The 26,345-nt window shown below is 42.1% G+C and overlaps 1 protein-coding gene across 8 annotated transcripts in view; it reads right to left on the reverse strand.

Annotated features, from left to right (window-relative positions):
• The window catches only part of LOC138246364 (protein kinase C and casein kinase II substrate protein 3-like), a 140,147-nt gene that overhangs the window by 26,417 nt on the left and 87,385 nt on the right, over nucleotides 1–26,345 (reverse strand). For all 8 annotated transcript variants that reach the window (XR_011194268.1, XM_069200905.1, XM_069200911.1 and 5 more), the window contains exons 2-4: nucleotides 20,031–20,116; nucleotides 19,165–19,321; nucleotides 118–353 (exon numbers count right to left, since the gene is read on the reverse strand). Coding sequence is in view for 7 of the 8 variants with exons in the window: in XM_069200905.1 (XP_069057006.1) it covers nucleotides 118–353; nucleotides 19,165–19,321; nucleotides 20,031–20,090 (453 nt within the window). In the remaining variant the exon portion in view is untranslated. The remainder of the gene's footprint in view (nucleotides 1–117; nucleotides 354–19,164; nucleotides 19,322–20,030; nucleotides 20,117–26,345) is intronic.

Here is a 26,345-nt window from a genome sequence, read left to right on the forward strand (position 1 = left end):
AAGGCCGCTCCGGGCCTTCTCCATCGGCCAGTCCAGTTCTTACAAGCTCACCTGTGCTCCTCCATCTTGTGTCTTACGACGAACCCCATATTGACCCCCCTCGAGGTTGCAGCTCACCTTTTTAAACTTCTTAACCCAGGGCTTCTGCGCCTTGAAGAACCCGCTCTCGAGCTCGTATGACTCCTTGAAGCCACCGAAGAGCTTCCGGTGGTAGGTGTCCTTCTGCCAGGTGCGGATCCTGTCGCCGTCGTCGGTCACCAGCGTCTTCTGGATGCCCACGTGCAGGTCGCTGAGGCGCTCGGCTGCGGTCATGAAGGCCTGCCAGGCCGTCAGCAGCGAGCCGTACATGGGGCCTAGGGAGGGAGACCTTGGTTAATGTCTAGTCCTGCCCGCTTCGAAGGCGCAGAGCTGCGGCAGGCAGTACAGGGACCACACTGCACGCGAGCAGAGCATGCGCGTAAAACAGAAACAGGCGCTCCAAACATGCCCGCCACACGAATACTGCTCTACAAAATGAACTTCATCTGGACTCACAATTAATCATTTGCCCCGAAATATACTACGAATAGACTTAGAATAGTAAATTAATATCGCCCTCCAATAGCTAGGAAGTACGTTTTTACTGCATTTGACGATGATGAGCATAGTTAGATTTATAAAGTGCACAGATGCTCCAAGAAGTGTCCCGACGTTAGGACCCAGCATTTACGAATTTAAAACAGATAGAAATATTTATTGATCGTATTTACTTAATGCAAATTTTGAGTTTAGTCTTCCGTCAGTTTTTTTCAGTCGACGTTGTCACATGTAATGAAAGTGTGTTGTTTGTTACTCCTGCACCATACGCAAGCATTGAGGGGCATATTTATACTCCGTCTGCGCCGGAATTGCGTCGTTTTTTTTTACGCAATTCCGACGCAAAACTAACTCCATATTTATACTTTGGCGTTAGACGCGTCTAGCGCCAAAGTCCATGGAGTTAGCGTCATTTTTTAGCGTGCACACCTACTTTGCGTTAATTATATGCAAGGTAGGCGTTCCCGTCTAAAAAATCGACTCCGAGGCATGTGCGTCGGATATATACTCCCGGGCAAAATTCACGCCCGGGAGTGGGCAGGTCAAAAAAAATGACGTACGGACGCTTTTGCGACGTTTTTTAGCGCCTGCAAAAGGCAGGCGTTAAGGGACCTGTGGGCTCTGAAGGAGCCCAGAGGTGCCCTCCCATGCCCCCAGGGACACCCCCTGTCACCCTTGCCCACCCTAGGAGGACACCCAAGGCTGGAGGGACCCATCCCAGGGACATTAAGGTAAGTTTAAAAAAAAAAAAAAATTGGGGCATAGGGGGGCCTGATTTGTGCCCCCCTACATGCCACTATGCCCAATGACCATGCCCAGGGGACAGAAGTCCCCTGGGCATGGCCATTGGGCAAGGGGGCATGACTCCTGTCTTTGCTAAGACAGGAGTCATTTTTATGGGGGTTGGGAGTGAAAAAAAATGGCGCAAATCGGGTTGAGGCGAAAAAATTGCCTCAACCTGACTTGCCCCATTTCTTGACGCCCAAGCCCCATATCCCCCTACGCCGGCACTGCCTGGTGTACGTCGTTTTTTTTAACGCACACCAGACGGCGCCGGCGGATAACGCCGGCTAACGTCATTCAATAAATACGGCGCCCGCATGGCGCTTCAGAATGGCGTCAGCCGGCGCTAATTTTTTTGACGCAAAACTGTGTTAGCGCAGTTTTGCGTCAAAAAGTATAAATATGGGCCTGAATCCCCAGTTGGCAGGCGATTCCGTTTCAGGAAAGCGCTAAAATCGCTACATTCACTAAATCAAATTCATTCATTCATTCACTGAGAAGGAAATGACAGTTCTCCGTGTTTAAAGCAGAAGATAATTGATTCATTTAGAAATCCACAATGAAATTAATACTGTGTATTCTGTTGAATAAAAAATATAGGCGGTCCCTTGTGAGAATTAGCATGCTATATATTTTACCATATGCCTTATTTGTAGCTCTAAATCCTCAGCGCAGAGCCAGGGTGCGGGGTACAGAATTTCTTCTAAGTGCATCATCTTTATGTAATACAGATTGTTATGAAATATCAATAATGGAAAATGATGCAAATTGTCACTAGGTGGCAGTGTTGGTCAAGAAAGGGTCATGTCCATTGAAAGTAAAATTCCTAGGTTAGAGAATAAGAGGACACATTTTCCGCGAGTATCCCCGCGACCACGCAACATATATCAACTTCCATCCAGCGCCCTTTTACGAGCAGCTTCGCCCAAGAAAGAAGGCTCAAGTAAAGGGCAATATTTACAGCTCTCCTCAGAACAAAAAGGTATCCGCACAAAGCTGTGGATAATGTACCACTTTAAACGAGGCCGTTTTACCCAAAGACTGGCACCTCTGGGTTTTTTACGGTTTGGCGAGGGTAAAAAGTTTCTGCAGCGTTCATTTGATCCACTGTACAACAAGCATTTGCAACGCAATGGGTCTAACTGGACTTTTCTTGCCGCATAAATTGTAAATGAAAAGTAATAAAGTCGAGGTAAGCGAGCTGATTCAAAGCGCCAGGGGTGGGGATGGCTAAGAGGCGCAGGGAAAGTGGCGCTGTACTCTGTACTAAATCTTTCCCTTAGTTTTTAAACCAGGCAGAAACGAAGTGCTGAGAGCTTACTGGAAAAAAAAAGGGGAGAGAGAGAGAGGGAGAGAGAGAGAGGGGGAGAGAGAGAGAGAGCACACACATATACATATATGTGATTAGATAAAGAAATTTCACAGCACTCCACAAGTCCAATTATTTATCCTTTATTTCGATTGCACAGCCACCAACACGTTTCAACTCGCCTGGAGTCTTGATCACGATAGTGAGTCCCCTTACCATTTTTACTTATATAAAAACAATCCTGGAGGCTAGTAATGAAGCATTCTGGATAACGTAGTTTCAAATAAACATTATAATGATCTCTTAAGTTAAAAATAAAGGCATAATTATATACAATGAATCCAGGTGCTAAAATGGTTTTTTTCAAACTGAATTACCATGACAATGTTGGATGGACAACCTTGTTATGTTTTTCGATATGGAATTGACAAATAAATACTAATATTATCTATACCTTAGAGATTTAGTGCTATAAATCTATTAATAATATATCCAACAACTTCTATTAAATAGCAGTAGTTATGCAGATGAAATAATTAAATGGAAGCAAAAATGAACTGGTTCATTTATATTTTAGTTTTGTGTGAGTATAATTTAGGGGGCTCCTCTTTGAAAATACAAAATACTAATAGAGTTTATTAGTCACAAAAGGCAGAGAGTATGCATGTGCAAATATTAGAATGAATAGTTGACGAAATAAAATATGCAAATTTAAGTAAAATGATTGGATGTTATCATACATCTGTGGATAATCTTTAAGAGATAAAAGGTAGAGAAAATCCTAAGGACCTAAATGGAAAGTAAAATGAAACAACAAGAAAGGACATTACTGGAAAAATAAATCCGAATGGCATATAAAGTACAAAAAAACAAAGAGATAAAAACGTATTAAGTATCTATGACTGCAACTCAGGAAAACGTGAGATTGACTAAACACCAGGAGAAAAAAATTCCTGGACACAGATAATAATATCCTTAAGAAATAAAAGAACAAAGTGTTTTTGGGACAAACTTGGAAGTTACTTAGGGCGCAGCAAAAGTATAACAACCCCCTTGAAGAAGAGGAATGGATAAAATACATGTAGAACATGTAAAAAGTAAATGAAAATTCTGAAGGAAACAAAAATAAATTGATGATGGACAGATCACTTACTGATTTCTTAGGAGATGTCTTTTTTCTCCCCACCGGTTGTTCTCAATCTTTGTCCAGACTTTGGCATAAAGTTAAAGACTTGCGCCTGATCGAAGCTCTCCAATCATCCACCTTAAATCTGACTTGTTCGCTTGACCATGATACAGTTTTGTTCGAGGAGTGTGTGGTTAAGGCTTTGGATATTGTCGCACCTAAAAAATTGTATAGTTCTAAACGTACTAGGCCGTCTGCCCCTTGTCTCTCTGAGGCTTTAAAGGCTCAGAAGTCCAGCTGTAAAAACCTAGCAAGGGCCTAAAGAGCCAAATATGACATTGAGGCAAAAATGCTTTATTTTTTCTGCCCAAAAGGAATATCATAAAGCCATTTGTTTGACACACAGCCTGTTTATCTCAAATTCTATTTCTAAGGAACATAGGCCCTCATTTGGACTGTACCGCCGTGCTGAAGACCGCCAGTTCAGGCGGTTTTCCGCCCAGCGTATCATGACTGCAGGCTGCCCTCCGCCCTTTTTCGGACAGAGAGCCGCCAGCAGCCATACTGGCGGTCGGCGGTGAAGTGGAGGCTGCTCCACCTCCACCGCCACGTCATCAGAACACCACCCACCGAATCACAACCCATGATTCGGTGTGGCGGTGTTCTGGTGATGGGGAGCTGGCGGCGGAGCAGCCCCCATGGATCCCGTTCCCTCCCAGAGGATCACCGGACAAGGTAAGGTGATCGCCCCTTAGGGGAGGGCGTGGTGGGGGGGATGTTTTGTGATGTGTACGTGCATTGGGGTGTGCATGTGAGTGTGTAGAGGGGGTGTGTGAGTCCGTGTATGCATGCGGGGGGGTGCTGTGTGTATGGGAAATGTGAGCATGTATGTCTGTGTGCATGTGTGTGTGTATGTCTGTGCGTGTATGTCTGCATGTATGTGTAGTAGTTGTATGAGTGTGCATGTAGGGGAGTGGGGGGTGTGTGTGTCAATGTTTTGGGGGGTGAAGAAGGGGGGTCCTGCCACCTTTGATGGGTGGTAGGGGGGTCGTGGGGTTGGGGGAAGGCCTCTGGGGAGGGGGTGGGGAGTGGGCCAGACCCCTATCAGTGCCAGGGAACAAATTCCCTGGCACTGATAGTGCCTACCGCCATGGATTTCATGGCAGTACAGAACCCCACGAAATCAATGGCGGTATGTGGGGTCGTGATACCGCCGGCGGTCTAGTGACAGCCGCCGGGCTGGAGACCGAAGTCTCCAGCCCAGCGGTCGTTACCACCCTGGCAGTCAGAGTGTAGAAGTGGCGGTTTGGCATGGCGGTAACCGCCATGTTTGTAATTTCATTTTTTTTTACCGCCGGCCAGTTTGTGGTATTAACGCCACTTCTACGCCGACCGCCAGGGTCGTAATGAGCGCCATAATGCCTTGGGATAACTTTTTAAAGTGGTCAAGAGTTTTTTTACCCCGTCTGCAAGTAAAAATATTCTTACTCCTTCTGTAAAGTTTCTGAAGATCTCTCAAATTTTGATGATAAAATCCTAACTATTCAGGGCCCATTTACTCACTCTTCTCCACTGTCTTTGAGTACCATCTCCACACCTTCTACACCGGTATCAGGTCTGATGGTGTCCTGCTTCGCTCCTATATCTTGAGGTGAATAAGCTAGGGAACTTACCAATTGTAAGACTGGTTCCCCTTTTGATCCCTGTCCCACAACCATTCTCAAACTAGGGACCCCTGTCGTTAACCCCAATATCAACATTTTGTTGAATGATTTCCTCAAAGAAGTGACTATTCCTTTGGCTTGGAAGAAGGCTTTCTTACTCCCTCTGTTAAAAAAAACCTCAGCTGACCCTACGATCTTGAGTAACTTCAGACCTACCTCACTCCTCCCTACCATGGCGAAATTAATAGAAAAAATGGTTAACAGGCAGATCTCAGACTTTTCGGAGACAAACCATACACTACATGACTCCCAATCAGGCTTTAGACCAGGCTATAGCACCGAGACGGCCTTACTTGAAGTATCTGAATTTATTAAAACTAATAGGGATAGCAACTTCCAGGTTAGTTTAGTTCTTTTAGATCTCTCTGCAGCATTTGACACGGTGTCACATATATTTCTGCTACAAAGGCTGGAAAGGTCTGGCATCACAGGTCATGCACTGTTATGGCTTAATTCTTTTTTGGCCAGTCAAACTCGGGTCGTTTACCTCCCTCCTTTCACCTCAGAGGCTAAGCCTAATAATTGTGGAGTACCCCAGGGTTCTGCCCTTAGCCCGACTCTCGTTAACATTAATATGGCTCTTCTGGACAATCTGGTAGAACCCCTGGGAGTGAAGTTAGTGTCTCACGTTGACGACACACAACTCTTTCTGGCTTTTCAAGAGAGAGTCCAATCCACCTTGGACTCTTTCAAGGCATGTCTCAAGTCGGTCATGGAGTGGATGAATTCCGGTTTTCTGAAGCTTAACTCAGACAAAACCGAGATATTTATTTTCGGTGCTAAATCCACTCCAGACTCAGGCCTCTGGTGGCCTCCTGTGATGGGATCCTCCCCCTGTCCTTCCCCAGTGGTCTGGAACCTGGATGTCAAATTTGATTCTAAGCTAAATTTTGAGTCACAGATCAAGGGCTTGTCTAGTTCTCGTTCCAAGACTATGAAATCACTTAGCGGTATGCTATACCTCGTTCCTATGGATGACCAAGGAACCCTTGTCCATGCCTTGATTGCTTCAAAATTGGACTATTGTTATTATCTGTATTTTTGCTTCCTAAATTCCCTGATCCAGCGTCTTCAGATTATTCAAAATACGGTGGCCCAGTTGATTTTTAAGATTCCTCCTTGAATCTCTATTTCAAATTACTTGCAACAACTCCATCGGCTGCTTAATAAAAGCAGAATACAATTTAAGGCTCTTACTCTTGCATTTCGAATCTTCAACCAGAACGGTCCCTGCTACCTCAGGAATAGGTTTAAAGTTTCGATGCAACCACGCTCTGTGCGGTCCAACCACTGCAAACTATTTCCAATACTAGTATCTAAGACCAGGAGTGGGGGTCGCTCTTTTTCCTACCTGCCAGCCAGATTTTGGAATGCCTTGCCTCTGACCCTTTGAAGTTCACCATCTGAATCGATTTTCAGGCAGAATCTAAAAAAAATCTTGTTTGACTCCTATTAGTTATTCTTTTGAGACCTCTCACTGAAGTAGTTCTACTGCAAGTGCCGGGACGCCTTTTTGGTTCCTGTTGCGCTATAGAAATGCTTTGTATTGTATTGTATTGTATAGAAGGAAATTATCTGTATTCCAATCTACAAAAAGGGAAATTTAACTAATCCAGAAAAAAAACTGAATGATTGCCCTAAGGAGTGAAGATCTTTTCAAAATATCTAATGAAAGATATTTTACAGAATCTACAGATTGGGTTTAGGTGAAAACACTCTGCTATGGATGGTTGTATGATTTTGAAACTGGTAGAAGAAATGTATATCATATTAAAGATGGTCAGTTTACACGAAGTTTACATTGATCTATCTGCAGCGTTTGACTAAGTAGACAGAAATATCTGCCACATTTATTAATTGAGCTACAGTGAAGCTGTTAGACTAGACTACATTTAGGAAAGATTGGACAACTCTCCAAAAAAGAAATACTCCAAATGATCATCACATTCCTGGGCACTGAATTGGATTCAGAGCCGTTCTCTTTTCCGCCTGCCCCACTCCTCATCCATCAACCAGCTGAAGTGCAGCATGAGCACAGCAAGCCCTGGACGTCGAGGGGCGAAGGTACTGAATAACTGTATGAATAACTTTCGGTCATCAGAGCTTCAGAGCTCCTGTGTCCACTTAGTAGATGTCACTGAAGAGAAACACTTCACACTACAGCCAGATATTCTGTATGAGTAAAAGGCAGAAGGACTTGAGGAAAACAATTTTTGTGTGGGTGATGTCAGCAGTGCTCCTCCCTTTCTCTGTACCCTGTTCGTGCCCACCCCATACATGTTCATGGATATCAGTTCTTTCGGGTCAGATCCTGCAGTTTTTTCAGCACTCCTACAGCATAGTGTGTCTCAGTTGTATATCGCAAAAGCTGCATGTGTCTTCAGTGATGTGTTGGAAGCCACAGGATCAGATTTTGCCTTCTGTTGTGCACTGTGATCTGATGTCTAACTGGACAAGGAGTCTGACAAATTTATGATTACAATTACAGTCACAGCTCTCTTGTATATCTATACTATATAACCTCCTCAATGTGATATCCCCTCTATCTCCTCTCCTTATGTGAGAGAAACTCTATATCTATAAATATTTCTTAATTGAAATAAGGTAGTGCACAATTAACTATCAAATGTATGCAGTAGAACAATAGTAACACAGTTCTTCATTATCACAGTATCAAAAAGTGCCTAGAAGAAAAAACGTAAACAGAGGCTCTTTATTCAGTCCACCTACTATTCTCTCTTTTTTCTCAAGCTGCAAGGCCTTAAAAGAATCTCAGGTACTGAATATAGTAGATGAGAGTAAGAATTTGGCAAATCAGAACATTGAACTCAGCGACATAGAGCAGAATCAGAGCATAGATCCAGAATGGAAGACACTGGTTTAGTGATTATTTCAGATTCATTACCTGATAAAGAGACTTTAAATTCTAATAATTTAGGATCAGTGGAATTTACCCACCCAGACATTGACATTAATCAAACAAGTCCTAAACTCACAGCACAACTCTTTAAAGTAATAGTAAACATTGTTATTAGTATCACAAGTAATACACCTGACCCTGAATCTAACTTATCAGCACCTTCACTTAGAAGGCTCATTTAGTTTTCCAAGAGCCTACATTCAACTCTCCGAGGCATTACAAGCTTTAAATAGGGATTTGAACTCTGTTAAATTCAGATCACCTCCTTGAAATGCTGCCTTGCATTTTTTCGGTATTATCTATCGGCAATATGGGTACAAACATTTTAAATAAAATACAAAGGCCCTGATTCACAAAGGTAAACTTACAAGTCTAACTTTAGACCTGAAGTCCACCTTTAGATCTTAAGTGTAAGTAAGACCTGAAGTCGAACTTTGAACCTTAAGTCTGTTAGATCTGAAGTCTAACTTAAGACCTGAAGTCTAAGTTAGACCTAAAGTCTAACTTTAGAGCTGAAGTCTAGGTTAGACCTGAAGTCCCAATTCACAAAAGTAAACTTAGACCTGAAGTCTAAACTTAGACTTCAGCTCTAAACTTTGATTTCACATCTAAAGTTAGACTTTAGGTATAAAGTTAGACTTCATATCTAAGTTTACCTTTGTGAATCAGGCCCTAAATTTAGACCTAAAGCCTCAACTTAAACTTTAGGTCTAAAGTTAGACTTCAGGTCTAAACTTTGATTTCAGATCTAAAGTTAGACTTAAGTTCTAAGGTTAGACTTCAGATCTAAACTTAGACTTCAGCTCAAAGTTTACCTTTGTGAATCGAGTCCAAAATGTTCACATTGGCTTTGCTCAGAAAAGGGGAAAAGAAATGTCTAATTATAGAAAGCTATTAGCTCATCTCCAAGAAGGGGAAAACCCGCTCCAGTTTTGAAGACCAACTCTCTGGGTTCACCTGATCGTGTTTATTCATTAAGAAAACTCTTTCACGAAAAGTCACAAATGTTTTTAGTATTGCCCCCGAAGGTAAAGCTAGTATACCTGTGTATCCAATCTCTACGAAGCAAGCAAAGAAAAACAGAACTATAACTAATGGCCTGATTAGTGTTTGGAGGAGGGATTACTCCGTCACAAATGTGACAGATGGCCCATACGCCCTATTACAATTTCCATAGGCTATAATGGAATTGTAATACGGCGGACAGGATATCCGTCACGTTTCTGACGGAGTAACCCATCCACCAAACTCTAAATCAGGCCGTAGGTCTCAAACATCGGACTCAAAAATAAGTAAATTACTGGAGAAATCAGTCCAGGAAGAAGCAAACGATGAGAAGAAACACCTTTTTGACATTCTAACAATGATATCATTTACTTACAGGAAACCTTGTGTACTACTACTAGCTTTACACTTGATAAAAGTATTACATGATTATTAGCCTCAGTACAGTAATAAAAAGATCACTTGAGTAGTGGAATAATAATTCTGCTATCAGTTGACTATGTATGGAAATATACAATTCTTTCCTGCAAGTAATCAGATGCATGGTACAATGCTTGTTTTAATGTTCCCTCTTCTAAAAAACAATTTACATGTTTATTATGAATCCTTGCCTTCTTCCTGGTACTAAGAATAACACAAAACGATTAGCATTTTTAGAATATATTATCCCACTCATACCTTTGATTGGATTTCAATCATGGGGGACTTTAATGAAAACATTTTAAACTATCAACTGGAGGTTTATAGATGCAGGGACCTTGAAGAAGAATTGTCAGTCCCAGCAGGAACATTCCCAAATTATTGCACACAGTTGTGGCATTCTTCTGCTCTCAAAGATTAGGGAAATGGGAAGCATAATAAATAATGGCCACTTTGAAGAGGACATGCTTGCTGGGCTAACAAGGTGAGGCCCCTTTGACCCTACAATAATCGACTACATTATTTCAAACAACACATTTTTAACTTGCTAACAATGGTCAGAAAAGAATCACCTTGAGAGATGAATCCATTCTATCTATCAAAATAGCAATTTTCATCACAGGATTAATGACTGGAATTTGAAGGGCGAATGCACAGAGCTCATAAAATCATGTGGGTGGTCAAACAATATGGAATTACAATGCATTATTGTCTACACAGAACAGCTATATAAAGCTGAAGGTGATAGTGGAATGTTTGAACAGTGTCTTCTGAACCTGGCTTCAAAAGCCATTGAGCAAAACAAAATACAAAAAAAGGCATAAGAACACAGGAGAAACTGAGCTGAACAATTTGATAAATAAACAACTTTACATCCTATAGAAAAACAAACAAATAGGATAAAACAGCTATGAAAGAAATATAATAGATTCTGAAGCAGAGGCAAGCAGACTACGGGCCTGATTTAGAGTTTGGTGAACGCGTGACTCTGTCACAAACATGAGGGATATCCCGTCTGCCGTATTACAGGTGCATTATATCTTGGGGCCTTGTAATGCGGCAGACGAGATATCTGTCATGTTTGTGACAGAGTAACATTTACACTGAACTTTAAATCAGGGCCTAACTTTGGTGTGATCTTGAAAACACAGCCCAAAAAACAACTCTAGGTATTTTTGGCAAATAACTGCACGATCCTGTTGTCACAACAAATAACTCAGCAGTTGCAACTCGGCAACAAGAACGGCCAGAATACATTTCTAATCTCTATTCCGCAAATAATAAACAGGATGGCTCAAAGTTATTCATGGGTAAAGACTCCCCTCATATCAACACCAAAATATCACCATCATCAGCTAAACAAATATTAAATTATATTTGGAAGGTAGGACACTCTGGTGTGATGGGACTTGATCAGATCCCAATAGTACTACTGGAAAAAGACTCTGATCTGTGGGGCGCCCTACTGGCTGTGGGTTTTCACCATTGTTATGAAACAGGAATCCTACCAAAATCGTAGGCAGGAAGCCTAAATCTTGCATTATTTAAAAAAAAAATGTTTAAAATTACCACCAAATTACAGACAACTAGCATTGCCAAATTCTGTAGGGAAGATGTTTGCAAAAACATCTTAGAAAAGCTTAAAAAATGAGCTACTGAGAAAAATATTAGCCCTTGTGAACAATCCAGTTTCAAACCTAAATGTTCTGCCCTCGATAATATAGTCGTACCGCAAACTATTCTTAAAACGTATATGAAATAATAAAATCACCCAGTTTACACTGCTTTCACAGACTTGTTAGCACCTTTTGAGTGTGCTAATTGGCCAAACCACTTGAACACATTGGTGAATCTGGTCATTCGAATGACTTTGTCGAATTTGATATTTGCTGACATTGAAAGTAGGTATTACTACATGGAGACAGCAGGCTTTCAGACCAGATAAATACACAGAATGGATTGAAACAGGTTGCCTCTCAGCCCCTTTAGTTTTCCTTATATATATATTTGTTTACCAGGAATTTTCTCTCATCTGAACAAGTAAAAACCCACAGATAGCATCCCTTAGATACCATTCTTTACTGTTTGATATTACCCCTATTGGTTTACAGTGTGATTCAAATGCACTACACCATTCTAAAGATAACATTTTTTAAGATGAATGTTCAAAAAAGCAAGGTTGTGGTATATAACGCTAGAATTAAAAAAGGCACATTCACTTGTGTGTTGGGCACTGATAAAATGGAGTGTGTAAAAAAGTATTGCTAAAGTTTTTTCATATGATCTTAGCCCAAAGACACACATAGCTCAACAAAGTCCTAAAGCATTGTCAAATGGAGGGGTCTTAAATGCTGTTTTTAAATTAGATGGAAAACAGCATTTTATGGAGTTAATAATCCCTGCATATAAATCTAAGATCTCTGCTACTTTGCAGTATGGGTTGGAATATACCCCTCGTCAAGCATGGACCTTTTTTGATAAAATAGAATGGAAGACCTTACACTCTCTTTTTATGGTTGGTGTATAGTCCCGATGCAAGGCCTACAGTTAGAATTGGAACTTTCAAGCATTTATTCTCTTTCTCTCTCTGCAGTGATGCACTAGAGTGATCAATTGAGACACTTGGGAGGAGCATTAAATCCACATAAAAAGATTACAATTTCAGAGGGGATGAGGGAAAACATGTTGCTAAGGATCTAGATTGGTTGAGAATTATTACATGCGCCAGCAATTGGTGTCTGGCCTTCTTAGGAGAGGACACTGGAAGATGGACAAGTGGCCAGACGATTGGAAAAGTTACGGGAATAGTATTGGCTTTCTATTTTATTTTAGTAACACTGCAGTGAGAATGTATGGACAGGAACTTTCAAATAAAAAAGCGACCCTCGTCATCGATAATGGTGAGTGTTATTAATATACCTTTGGCCAATGAGATTTGGGTACCTAGGCTGCTGAGAAAGATGTGGGAGACCTGCTTATGACTGAACATTCAACTCCGAATGAAGCACACACCAGGCTGGGACAGTGAAGTGTGGGTGCAGTGTCACAGTTTCAGTGGTCGAGACTGTGTGCATTGGTACTGGATGGGAACCTCCACGGGGCGACAGCACCAATGGAGGTGTGGCTGGAGAGTTCTCTGACCTCATCAACACGAAGCTATTATCAGCCGGCATCGGATAATCTACTACTGTGTTTTACTCAGAGAAGGGGGAGACATAGAGGGTGCATCACAGTGAGGAAGACATGGAGTGAATTTTGTGTTGTTGATGTTAGACAGAAATCTGTCCACAGTGACAACAATTAGAAAACTACCAGGGGTAGCTTTTTATGAGGAGTATTTTTGGGGAGATATGTATCTCAGTTTGTGACTCAGGTGAATGATAGGCTAGAGAAAAGGGGAAGAGGAACAACAAGAGGTGAACTATTGCTGTTGAGTTTTGGGGGGCATAAGGGAACAGGCATGTTCCACATGCGTGTTCGCCTTTGAAAGCCTATTGCATCAGAGCTTCAGGATACCTGACGTGGCGGGGACTACCGAATATGAAGGACTGAGGGCAGAGGACCTCGTGGTAGAAGGAGGGAGGATGAGGCTAATGGTATGGGGGCTCAGGACTACAAGAGAAGGGGCGTGAGGGTAAGAAAGGGGTGATCAGGAAGTAATGCCCTATGGGGAGTACTAGGGCGAGAGGGGATCTGAGCCAGACAGAGCATTTAGGCATCAGGGTGATAGACAGGTGAGCACTGGGAGTGTTGAGGTCCTGTTGCAGGTAGGAGGATGGCCACAAGACTGTTTTGGGATGCATTCATTTAGGAGTGAGGCAGCAACGGAAGGACATGGTTTAGGATGGGGATAACTAAACGGAAGGATTCGGTGAGGTGGAGGTCGAGGGGAACCTAGGGTTATGCGAGGCCCTGAGGTAGTATAATGTAAGGTTTGAGGAGGTGACTAACGAGATTTATTTTTGGCAGGTGAGGGACCAGTTGGGACTAAGAAGACAGTAATATGGATCAGCAGCCATTCTACTGTGAAGTGATCATGTGATGCAGCACTTGTAGGAACAGCAGTCGAGACTGGATGATGACCAAGTGCTGGTCAAATGCCAATGGTGTGAGGAGGCACTCTCTCGGGGCCTTTAGCGTTCGTAAACCCTCTGATTCGGAAAATTAGTGTTTTCGAATGCTAAACCATTTTACTTATGTACTAAACACATTTGGCAATTTTGGAACGTTTTTCCAGATCACCAAAAAAATGGATACCGATTTGGTGTCTGGAAGGGGCAGTTTGCAGGTGTCCCTTCCCAGGACCAAGTTGGTATTGTTTGTATCAATGTTTTGAGACCAAATTTCAGCCGCAAAACATTGATGTTTTGCTGACACCCAAGTTAAGATGGTAACATTCGCTAAAGGGAAGAGATCCCTTTGGACACATTCCCCTTGGTGATTGTGTAAATGTAAAAAAATAAAAACATTTGCTTAAGACTGCCCCGTCTTAAACAAACAAAAAGGAAAAATAATCTTTTCTTAATAAAGCAGTTTAATTTCCTTTAAGAAAACGGGCTGCATTAAAAAAAAATACCTTATTGAAAAGCAATCACAAACATGATGGTCTGCTGACCCCAGCAGGCCACACTCCCTGTGATGGCTGTGAATTGTAGCAATCCCAATTTGCAACCAACCTCATTAACATTCATGAGGTAAATTGAATTGTGACCCACTCTGATTCAGTATTTTGTGAACTGACCTATTAGTGCATATGTCAGTTTGCAAACTACAGCACTGGTCAAAAAAATACGGATTACGACCAATGCTTTGTACATCTTGCCCCAAGCTGTCGCAGTGAAGGATGTGGAAGGGTGTTCGTAAACTGGAGGCCATTATCAGGGCTCATAAGGAGGTGAACATGGACTGTCATGTTTTTTGTGGGGTGCATAACATAGGTGTTGTGAGATACATGGACAATGGGTACACATGGTTGATGCCGTTGTGACACAATAACGTGCATTTATTCCTGTTAGGGAAAAAGATTTATTTATTGAAGGTGATGGAAACTGTGGAGTAAGATATGCTGAAGGGGAGAGACAGACACAACACCTCGGGACAGGGTGGTAAACGAGTCCTTGTTAAGGCAAGGGGGAGCAGGAGAAGCTAGGATCGGATAAATTGGAGGTAGCCTGACAGGCTGAACAAAAAGCCAATGCAGAATCTGCATTAGGTTAGATCTGTAAATATTGTTGGTAGCTAGAGGAGTGGGAGGAAGACTGAGAGCCTTGAGGAGTAGGTAGTGTTTAAAGGAAGTGGGATGGGATAGAGTTTCATTGTTGGAATGTTGGGATGGATATTTGTTATATGCGGTTGAGCCAATGGATGAGCTCTGCTTGCTTCCCAAATAAAGCGACAATTCACATAATCAGCTGGTGTGTTGTGTTCTTCCTCAATGTACAAAGTCCTTCCTAGGAGGTTGTCTCTGAAACAATTGTTTGTAAGCCCCTGTATGATCAAGTGAGCCAGTTGCGGACTGACTCTTATAAGTGTGTAGGTAGATCTTATCCTTCTTTTACTTGGTTTCTTGCAGTGCTATAATACCATATTTCCTTTCTGAGACGGCAAGCTACAGGTATAGTCTCTTATTCTGGGCATTCAACCCTTTGGTGAGTGAAATTATGTGTATCACTCCCCTAGATGGACAGGGACTATCCAGTGGATGTCCCTACCAATAAAATGTGATAAACTAAAGGTGTATAAATCACAACTAAAGGCATGTGACCACAACTGGAAAGAAATCCTACCCCTTTCTTTTTCTCCTTAATGCACAACTTGAGCCACAAACTAAAAACATAGGGCCTCATTTACAAGCCCCTTGCGCCACCCCTGCGTAATTTTTATTTTATGCAGTGGTGGCATTAGCAGTGCACTGCACTGCACTGCTCCATATTTATAAACTGACGCATTGGGTCCAATGCATCAGTTTGTAAATCCCTGTGTCACATTATACCAGTGCTAGGTATAATGTATGCAGGGTAGGCATTCCCACAGAAAAAGCCATGTAGAACTGACGCAGTGTAATTTACAACTTTTCATTACATCATTCTACGACTTCACTGTGTCAAAATGTTACCGCCTGCTCAGAGCAGGCGTAAAATTGATGCAGGGCTTTTTCCTATGTGACTTTCCTCGCATTGCTGGAGTTGCGTCAGTTTAACGACGCAACTCCAGCAATGTGTCAGCTTAACACCAACAGATGCGTCAGAAATTCTGGCGCATCTGTGAAAACGTGCTCCATGGAGCTCTGTATTGTAAATACAGTGCATCCATTGTGTCGTTAGGGGATGTGCAGCAGGAGCAAGAAATCTGACGCATCAATGGTGATGTGTCATATTCTTGTAAATGAGGCCCATAGTGAGGCCAGTCTGGTCATGTCAATAAATGTGGTGGAATTCTCCACTACAGCTGCAGGCAGAGATAGGGCTAAATACTACCCCAAAAAGAGATGTGGGAGGATGAAACCCCCTAAATCCTCTAGCTTCCATGAAAAATGAGCACATGTGGTAAACCTATGTATTATCTAATTCCCATGCCCATTGTTGAGGAGAAGCACATTTTTTTGAAATTGCGGTACTTTCCACCTAACATTTGCCTGCTGTTAGGATTGTTCGGATTGGTGGGGGAGGGAACTTTACTGCAAATAAAAGTAGCAAGATATATTCCTCTATGTCCAAGATATGAGGTCTCAACTTCTTATCCTGTCAGTTATTTCCAGTTACCATTTTTCTCTGTGATCTTGTTTCTCATCTACTGGAGGTCTGTCAATTGGTTCCATGATTACTCAGTTTTTGGCCTCCACTTGCAACTACATCCCACAGCCTTGTTGATAGATCTGCTTTAAATAAACTTCATGAGAACTTGGGATTCATCATATTGTGCAGCCCTTGAGGCCCATGAGTTCTTCATGTTCTGAATTACTGAGGACCTGAGCATATCCTTGTAAGACACCCTTGAGGACCTGGGGCTCCCCATGTTCTGGAGTACTTAATGGCCCACGCTTCTACATTGAAGACTTACCTGAAGGTCATGGAGTTTCCATACATTCTTTACCAGACAAGGTTTTGAGCCTGTACTGAAGGATTATCCAGGCTTTTGCCAAAAAAGTAGCAGTTTCATTACAAGCTTCTCCCTCTAAGTCTCCATCCTTGTCTGTTCCAATCTGGATCACCAGTAAGGCTGGCGCATCTTCTTTGATCATGAAATGTCATGTTTTGTTTGTATATTCAAAAATACTGATGAAAAGGAAAGTCCATCTGCAGTTTGTTTTCTACCTTCAATTTCTCAGTGATGGGTAGGAATTGTTCAATCCGCTTTATGGTAGTTGGTGCAATGCCCCAAAATATAGCACAGCCAAAGCCCTGCATTTAGACTGCAAGCCTCACCCTTGAGGCCCTGAGGACTCTTTCCTTCACTATGAAGCTATGAAACTTTACCATTGGATCCCTTTTTTCAGTCGTGGGCATTCTACCATCAGTCCTGGAGGATCAGCCCTCTCCAACCTGGTCTCAGGGGAGCCTTCCCCAGATGAAATGAGAACAGCCCATCATGAATAACTCAAGATCCAAGCTCTCTTTGCCTTGTTGCTGACCTTCATTTTGAGGTGGTCCCTTCAGGAACAGTTTTCCAAGTCCACGCATTGCAGGATGGCAGTGGTGGCTTGACTCTTTACATATTTTAAAGTAGGTTGATGTGATGTGCTTATTTCCTTCAAGCACTCCATGAAGACTCTGGTGCTTCTGAAGTATACATCAGTGCATAGAGTAACAGTCTTGGTGCTCAGTTCTGATTTGAGGTTCTGGAGGACTCTAGATAAGTTGGGTTTTATTTCTTCTCATAGGTCAGGCAGCAATGCGGCTGATCAAGACCTCCTTTAATAACACCATTGTGGCAGGTGTTGCAACGCCACTTCCCCTGTCTGGACCCTGAGTGTTTGGTGATTGTCGCTCTACCTGGGGCCTCTCACTGTCAAAGTAGTAGGGCACCCCTTGTTGTTTGTGTGCATGAACCTTTGGTGGAATGAAAACAGGCCTTTAGGGCATGGCACCAATCGTATATGCAAAATTTGCTTCTTCACAGCTTACTGCTGGGGACACTGTTTTCCCAAAAAGTCCTTCACATTGTAATATATTAATTGCTTGAAATTGTGGTGCAAGGTATTCATGAGGCGGACAAGCCGCCTTACCTAAGGGAGTGTCTCTTGATCCTATCATACATTTGTAATAGTCCATGAGGGGTGTCTTTTTCATGCTCTGGGGCACAACGCTGTGCAGGTCATTGTCTGCGGGAACCCTCTATGATGAATTCTGATTTTAAGACGTTGTTACATTGGTGGGGAAAGGCTTTCATCCCCTCCCTAAGCATCCAACTCCTTTCCCCTATGCAACCCGGCATGGCTCCTCTGTTCTCATGCAGTACAATAGAAAGGGTTGTCCCCCCTGAGATTAATTTTTGAGATGGCTTCCCTCTCCTCTTATACAGGCAGGTCCTGAGAAAAGGCCACAGAGATAACAGAAGCCCCACTCACTCCATGGCTTGTGCTTACATCCGCCTTATCCAGGAGTCACTCTACTGTGCCAGGCAGGAGTAGCACAGGCTGGGCCCCCCCAACGGGATTCCAGGAAACAGATGGGGCAGCCTGCTGGGAGTCTGCTTCAGTCATAAGCCCTCCCCCACTGGTTGGGGCAGTGAAGACCATGGCTGTTTGCCTCCACCTCTCTTCTGCGACACTGTGTTCAGTGGTGGAAGGGTTCACCCCTCTGTGCCACTCTACCTCTGCACCATCTTGTGCTGCTATGGCGGGAGCCCCAGTCAACACCGCACACCGCTTCCACTTCCACGCCTACTCCTTCAGACTCTCTGGTGCCTCAGAAGTGCTCCAATGGTGCAGCATCATCTCCACTGGCAGTGGGTGGTTGAAAAAGCTAGAATTAAACAGGCTACCCACTTGTCTCCCGGAGATGAGGTTTGGACAGATATGCTCCATTGTGCTACCATTCAGATCAGCACTATAATCATGTTCCTTCAACGACTGGTAGCTTTTACTCTTTATTTCTAGTTGATGTAACTAATTTACTTTAATTATACAAGTATGACAATATCCATGTATGCAATAACTCCTTTCCAGCCACATTCCCCAAAGCATGCTAGGTACTGTGAAAGGCAAAGCAGCACCATCTAGTTAACATATCCCTTAGTGTACAGGTGTATGTCATGTCTGCCCTTCCCCAATCCTCTCAAGTGATGTAGGTGAGGTACTCACTGTTGTCTACTAGTGGCTTCCACTTGCGTGCCCACTCTTCCATCTGTTGTGCATACTGCTTCTCGATCTTGGCTCTGTCCTGAAAACAGGCTGCAATGTCGTCACACACCCGGTAACCCTCATCCAGTCGCTTCACTGTGCTGCTGTACTGGTTTGGCTGGAAAAGAGGAATGAAGCCTGTTGTGAGTGGGAATAACTAGACTTGGATCCACTGCCATAAATATTTGCTTTTCTAGGAACTGGACCACGGCCTACATATTTCTCTCCTTCTGGCCTTCTTCTTGAGTTCCCAATCCTACACATAAGCACTCACACACACGCACACCTGCGTCAGAGGAGCCTGAGTGATGAGGCTCTTGTAGTTTGATTTAAAGTATCTTTCCCTTGTTCATTTAGTCCTCTACGTGACCAAAATTGGTTGCTTTATTAGTGGAGTCAAGGAATGTCCATATAGTTTCATGTCTGGGTTTGGGTGTCCATCTGCAACCAAATCCCCAAAGTGTGTTATCAGACATGCTCTAAATACCCTCCAGGACAACCTGGACTTCATCATATTGTGCAGCCCTCAAGAAATTTGGCCCGTCCTACAAGGACCTACCCGAATACCCGGTGTTCTCCATATCCTGGAGAACCCGAGGACCTAGCATATCCCCAGAGACGTCCTTGAGTGCTGAGTGTTTTCCATATTCTTGAGTACCCAAGCACGTGGGTGTATCCATAGAAGTCTTTCCTGAAGGTCATGGGGTTCCCCATGTTCTATGCATATATGGATTTGTGCCCATTCTAGAGGGTAATTCATGTGGTTGCTAAACCAGTAGTGCCCCCTCCCACTATTATAACGATATGCTCATTCTCTTTGCTCTTACCATCCAGAAGCTGTGGGTGGTGACCTCATCCTCCGCCACCTCGCTGTAGATGTCAGACATGGTGACCTCCTCCTAGATCTTCAAGCCTAGAAGAAGGAGAGAGGATTGAGAACGAGAACCCAGACTATATTTCATTATTGCACACAGGTTAGTGCTACTATGCGCTACTTTGTAAATGGCAACGATGGTCTAGATAATGCACATCCTGTTATGTTTCAGAGGTATCAAACTTGTGGTGCTCATACGCTACAACACACCTGTTGCCCTGATGTGAATGTTCTAACCAGAAAAAATGATGTAAGCATTTCCGGGTCACAGTAAACAGATCAGCACAAGACGCTTTCTACAAGAACCACAAAGCGGTCTAACATGTCAGGACACTGACAGAAACTTCTTTAGAGTTTCGTTCTTGAAAATATAACAGTAAGATAACTTTAAAAACTCTCAAAGCTTTGGGTTTATTGCACTTATGAATTTTATTTAAAACTTTGCTTAGTTCACAGACAACCAATTTATTGGGTATAGTTTCTGTGAGCAAAGTATGAAATGCCTCTTTTCTAGAAATGTTTAGGCTGCTTCAGTTTCAGCTGTTTCTGTTTCAGTTTGTTATTGTAATGTTTATGTTCCTGTGCTTTAATTTCTAGCACTGTGGTTCCCAACCTTTGGTCCAGGGACCCCTGGGGGTCCGCGAAGCCTCCTCAGGGGGTCCGTGGCTGCTTAAAAAAAAATATATTATTAATAGATTTGGTCCCCAACTTTCAGTAATGGCTCAGTGGGGGGTCCCCGGATTCCAATAAAGAGTAAGTGGGGGTCCCCGGGCTCCAGTAATAATAAAGTGGGGGTCCACAGAAGTCAAAAGGTTGGGAACCACTGTTCTAGCAAATCACTACTAAAAAATAAAGATGCTTCTCTATTGAATGTATCCAGAAAGGCTTTGGAAAAATGCTGAACTGAAATTTAACTTAAAATATGTATCAAGAATAAATGTATTGATTTACCTACATGCAAAGATTTGATATGTTGTATTTGTGTATGAAATACACACAAGTTAGGAGTGAAACTATTTTGCATACATGGGTGGCATTAATTTTGAAGACTCGGGTCATACAGTCCAAATGTCTGCACAGTAGTAAAAAATAAAGAATTATTAAAGTTGTGTGAATCATGTCAGGGCAAAGTATTGTTAATCAATACTGCACAGGCAGAAACACATTATTGCATTATGATAGCTTGTATGCAGGGACCCTTAAGGACAACTATCTTGCCATTCAGGTGTTCAGTAAAGACCTATTACTACCAACATAGACGAGTGGGACCTATTACTACCAACATAGACGAGTGGAAGAAACATGCAGAGATCTTGCACAAAAAGCACCCATTTTCTAACCGTAAGCATCTGTGTAAAAGCGCATTAAAAACAATACTTTAAGAGAAGTTGTATTAACCTCTATTGAAATTGAAAAAACACAGACACACGTGCCTGCGTAGCCACTCTTTTTCACACCTGAAATCAAACACTCCATGTGATCATAGAAATATTTACGCATCTTCAATATTAGTACTGTGTAATTAAAGAAAACATTTTTATGGATCAAATCTGCTTATTAGCAGTTTAAGGTGCAAGTAACATATTACACAGCCATGCGTCTACAACCTCATGGGTTGGCGGCGTTTCGTATCTTCTGTCAACATGCCCCAGGAAGAAGCTCCAATGAAAGGGCTATACAGCCACAGCTAAGTGCAAACCCATCCCTCCCACCTTAAGAACCCCAAACTAGAACGAGACCTAGCAAGTGCCGAAGCCCCATCTTAAAAATAAAGAAACAGAAGAAAGGTCACAGACAACCATAACAAGAAACATAACCAAACCCCTCACAACAGTGCTCGGCTAAGGTCCACCCCGCACCAACCCGGATCCCCCCGGCCTCCTGCTTCACCTGTCCAACACCCCCCCAAGCAGTACTTCCAGCTCCCTAATTAGTCAGCTCCCAGTTACCTCAACACCCTCAGATATACAGGGCATGTGAGCTTGTTAAATTCAGCAGATAGAATTTGAATGAAAGGTTTCCACAGCTGAGCTAATTCATCTGCCCTCTGATCAGCCACTAAAGTTAGCTTCTCCATGGCCAGAATATACCAAAGCTTATAAAGCCAGGAGGTATAGCTCGGGACCCCTTCCGTGCCCCACAATCCGAGAATCACCTGGTGTGCCGCATTGAGGGCAAGGGCAATCTGCCGACCCCGCAGAGAACGGAGGGGAAAGGTGAGAGGGTTAGATAAACCCAGAATAGTGTATGCCGGGAACCTTGGGAACTTTTTTAGTGTTTGAACCTGTACTAACACCTTGTTAGAACATATAAGTAGAAACTAGATACAAGTATGATGACCATAGAAGCATGGGGAATGCACAAGATGTGTGGCCGTTACCCAAGAGGGAAATGGCTGCCTGATTTGACTACCAAAATGGGGAGGCATTCCATTACAAAATTCCAAATGGGAATTCCACAAATTGATTACCTCTATCATTTACTATGCCATCTATGGTCTATTGTGGCCATGCAATCTGGTTTACTTTCAACAATCAACTTGGTTGGTAAGAGCTGGAATCCTGTTACAGCAAAATGAGTTAAAAGCACCTTTAGGTCGACATTTTGAGGAGAAGGAACACACAGAAAATAATTCACTCTGAGCTGCCATTGGGGAGGTATACTGATCCCCACAAGCTGAAACTAGAGAAAAGTGCCTTATTTGTAGAGTAGAGATGGATTTATCACTTGTCATCTCTTGCTAATGAATTAAACCAGAAAGTAACTGGAATGGTCTAATTGTTTAAACAAGAATCCGTGGCCCTGTATGACTGTAGACAATTTGCGAGGGAGTTAATATTAAATATAAATGCACATCCACGTGCTTGTTAAGGGGCACTTTCCACACATTTCTCTTCTGCCCAAAACATTTTTATGGATGTTTTGTTATTTTAGTAAAAACAAATTCGATTTTCTTTAGTGATTCATAGTCAAGAAATTGCAACTGTTAGTGAATTTATATTGTGGTCCATGATCGAGTTTTTTAAATTTAAATTAATGTCCAGAATTTTTAGCGCACCTTGTCTAACAGCTAAATAGCTGTTTTATGATTATGCGCTCATTAAAACTTCTGTGGCTGTGCACATTTCATATGTCTTTAGGAGGTTAGTAGTTTCTAAAGTTAGAAAACACCCTATCCTTTTCAGGATTATGATTTGTTGGATTTATCATCACCTGTTGCCTTGTTTTTATTTTCCTGGTTTAATGACTCCTACATAAGAAATGAATGAGAACACATTATGTATGGGATGATCAATGCGGTCAAATAATTGACCAATAATGGGAAACTGCATAGACAAATTGCTAATAAGTCATATGTTGGCTGGTTTCTCTTTGCCTGAAAGAAAATAATTTCATGTGCTCCTCTCCTCATCTGTCATAGATCAAGATGAGCCATAATTACATAAACAGCCTGACATGAAACTTCACAATCAAGTGCTAATAATTAAAACAAATAAGAAAGCTGTTATGTGCGTGATACCAATCCCACCAGGAAATGTAAGTTTTCCAAGATAGTGATACAGAAGCTAGTAATTATATGGATTTTATACATGATGAAATAATTGCCATGCGCTTGGTAGAATCCTATTAAATATGGATATGGTGCTTGGAAATTAGTGGTCTGTTTAGAAAAGGACAGAAACATATAAATTATCTTTCATTGAGAGAAATTAAATATCTTTCTGAGTGACATTCTTAATGCATTTATTTCCATCGTTGTTAAATTAAAATGCGCTTCATTGTAGTATGCTGTGTGTAATCCTTGGACAAGGATTCACAGAAAAGATGTTTTCATGCCTTTCTTTCTGTTTGTAAGACATATCTCTGGTTTAACATTGGGATCCGATGTCATACTATTCCACTTCCTATTTTGTCAATATTGTTCTACATTTCTGCACGTTTTGCTTTGCTGAAGAAGACAGGCGTATGAAATAATATGTTTAGAAACCGCAGTTGTCAAAATAATCCTATTTGTTTGCATATGAAATGGGGACAACTGTACTAGGCGGAATGAGCTGCTATATATTATTTTTATACATAAATCAACTGGAGCAAACTACCTGGCATTGAAAGCATATGTTTTGAGCTTTTTGACTCAAATTTCCAAATGACATGGATAAATATGAGTAACTGATCTGACTGAGCAGAATATATAACTATGGCTGTGGATCAAATTAACTAAAATTCTAGTTTAACTATATTATGGATACTTTTCTTTAAGATGTCAATTTTACATCAATGATAGTAAATACTTTGAAAAACTATTTTTCACTTATTATCTACTAAAGGAAGAAATGTGTGCAACATATAAAAACAACCCAGATTTTTTGTAAAATATACACAACTGTCCAAAATGTCTTTCTAATTTCTAGGTATATGATTATGTGGGTAAGCTTTGCAAGGTGAAGGTCATCTATATATTTATGATTAGTTTATCCTTTTCCTATTCCAGGGTTTGAATGGGTACTGCCCATTTGGATAGCATTTAGAAAAAAGGTGGATCATTAGGAGTAGATTGTGTTTACAACTTATGAAAACTTGCTAGCTTCATGGCTTTCCACTGTCACAAGCGTGGTTTGGGGAACAGGAAGATGGCTGTTCTTATAAGAGTGAATGGGGAATTGAATTGACACTGTAGTGAGCACAAACACAGAGGAGGCTTAGTTTGTATTCACAAAAATATGCAGTGCCTTTTCAAAAGACTCAGGTTGTTTCTATTACACTTACACTAAGCAGGCATAATTGTGTAATGAGTGTGAGAAAGTTGCTCCAAAAAACGCAAGTTTTTACAAGGGTTGAAGAGTAAGGAAAGGCATTTTTGCATAAATAATTGTTTTTAATGTGATGAAAAAGAGAAAAAGATATTGCACATTTATGTAGGTCTCATTTATTAGTAACAAGGTACAGATGATGATAAGTAGCTGTCTAGATGCCACACGCAAAATGGGTAGCTTCCTGCTCAGTCTCCACCTCCAACTGATCTTCACATCCACACGTATACAAGATGACATCCTTAACACTCCCCATGGAAGTAGCACGCCAGGCAGGGCAGCAGCAGACTGCGGAGGGCCTAGAAGTAACAGATGCCAGCGCATCTCTCTCTTTTACAATGAAGACATAATCTGAGACATGCAGAAGCAGACACCACCACATCTTACTCCTTTACACTGACCACAAAATGTGACAAGTGTCTGCACCTTTGGGTTCATATGTGTCAAGGTTTTGCGTCACCCTTTCACCACAGAAGATGACGCAAAACTTAAATGAGACTTACCAAGCCATGCAAGACCACCTTGGTTGGCAATGTGTGACTTGATAAATCTAGAGTAACGGAAGGCAGCGATTTGTGCTGCCTTGCGTTACTCTGCGGGAGGGAGGTGTGCCATGGGTGGAACGTGGGTGTTCCCACACATCCACCCATGCATCCTCATACAGTCCCAGATTCACCTCCACTGGTAGACCTTGGAATGCGTCAGAATTGTACACCTCCCCACCAGAGGCACAACGAGTAGAAATATTGTTATTTCTCCTCTTTATTTTCTCTTTGTAGGTGTGTTGCATTGTGCAGCGCACACAGAAAGAAAAATGCCTCTGAGGATTGTTTTTGTGCAGGAACAATCCTGTCCTCAATGCAGACACACTTGAACCATGCTGCAAGGATGCCTGCGTTGGTGCTAGGCAGCAGTTTGTGCACAAGCGCAGGCAGAGAGCAGGAATGCGCCCTATAATGTTAAATACGGTGCATTCCTGCCCTCACGCAACGCAGTACGTTGGCTTGTGCCTGACTTATGGATGAATTTAAACAAGTAACTACTTTACTCTATCTCAAACACGATTGTGGGCGAGCTTCTGGGGTTACTGACATCGATTAGAGCAGAGTCCTTCCAGTAGCTGGGTATCTACCTTTGTCACGACTTAGATAATGTGTGTGACCTGAATCCAACACCTGACATCAGTAAATTAGTAAACTATAGAAATCCGTAATGGTTTTACGTATATAAACCAGGCCATAATTTGGCAAAACATCAGATCATCATATTCACAATAGTTATGAGAGGTTGTCTTTACTAAGTAACTGCATCTTGAAATACAAGCTTAAATGTGTCTTGAAAGAGAGTTCCAAATGTCAGGGCTCTGTGGCAAAGCATCGTTTAGTAGAGTTGGGGCAGAGAGGGTCAAGGGTCTGGAGATGTCTGGCAAGTACAAGGCAGTCAGACATCCAAGCTGT

Source organism: Pleurodeles waltl, chromosome 7 (genome assembly GCF_031143425.1).
Source record: "Pleurodeles waltl isolate 20211129_DDA chromosome 7, aPleWal1.hap1.20221129, whole genome shotgun sequence".
NCBI lineage: Eukaryota > Metazoa > Chordata > Amphibia > Caudata > Salamandridae > Pleurodeles > Pleurodeles waltl.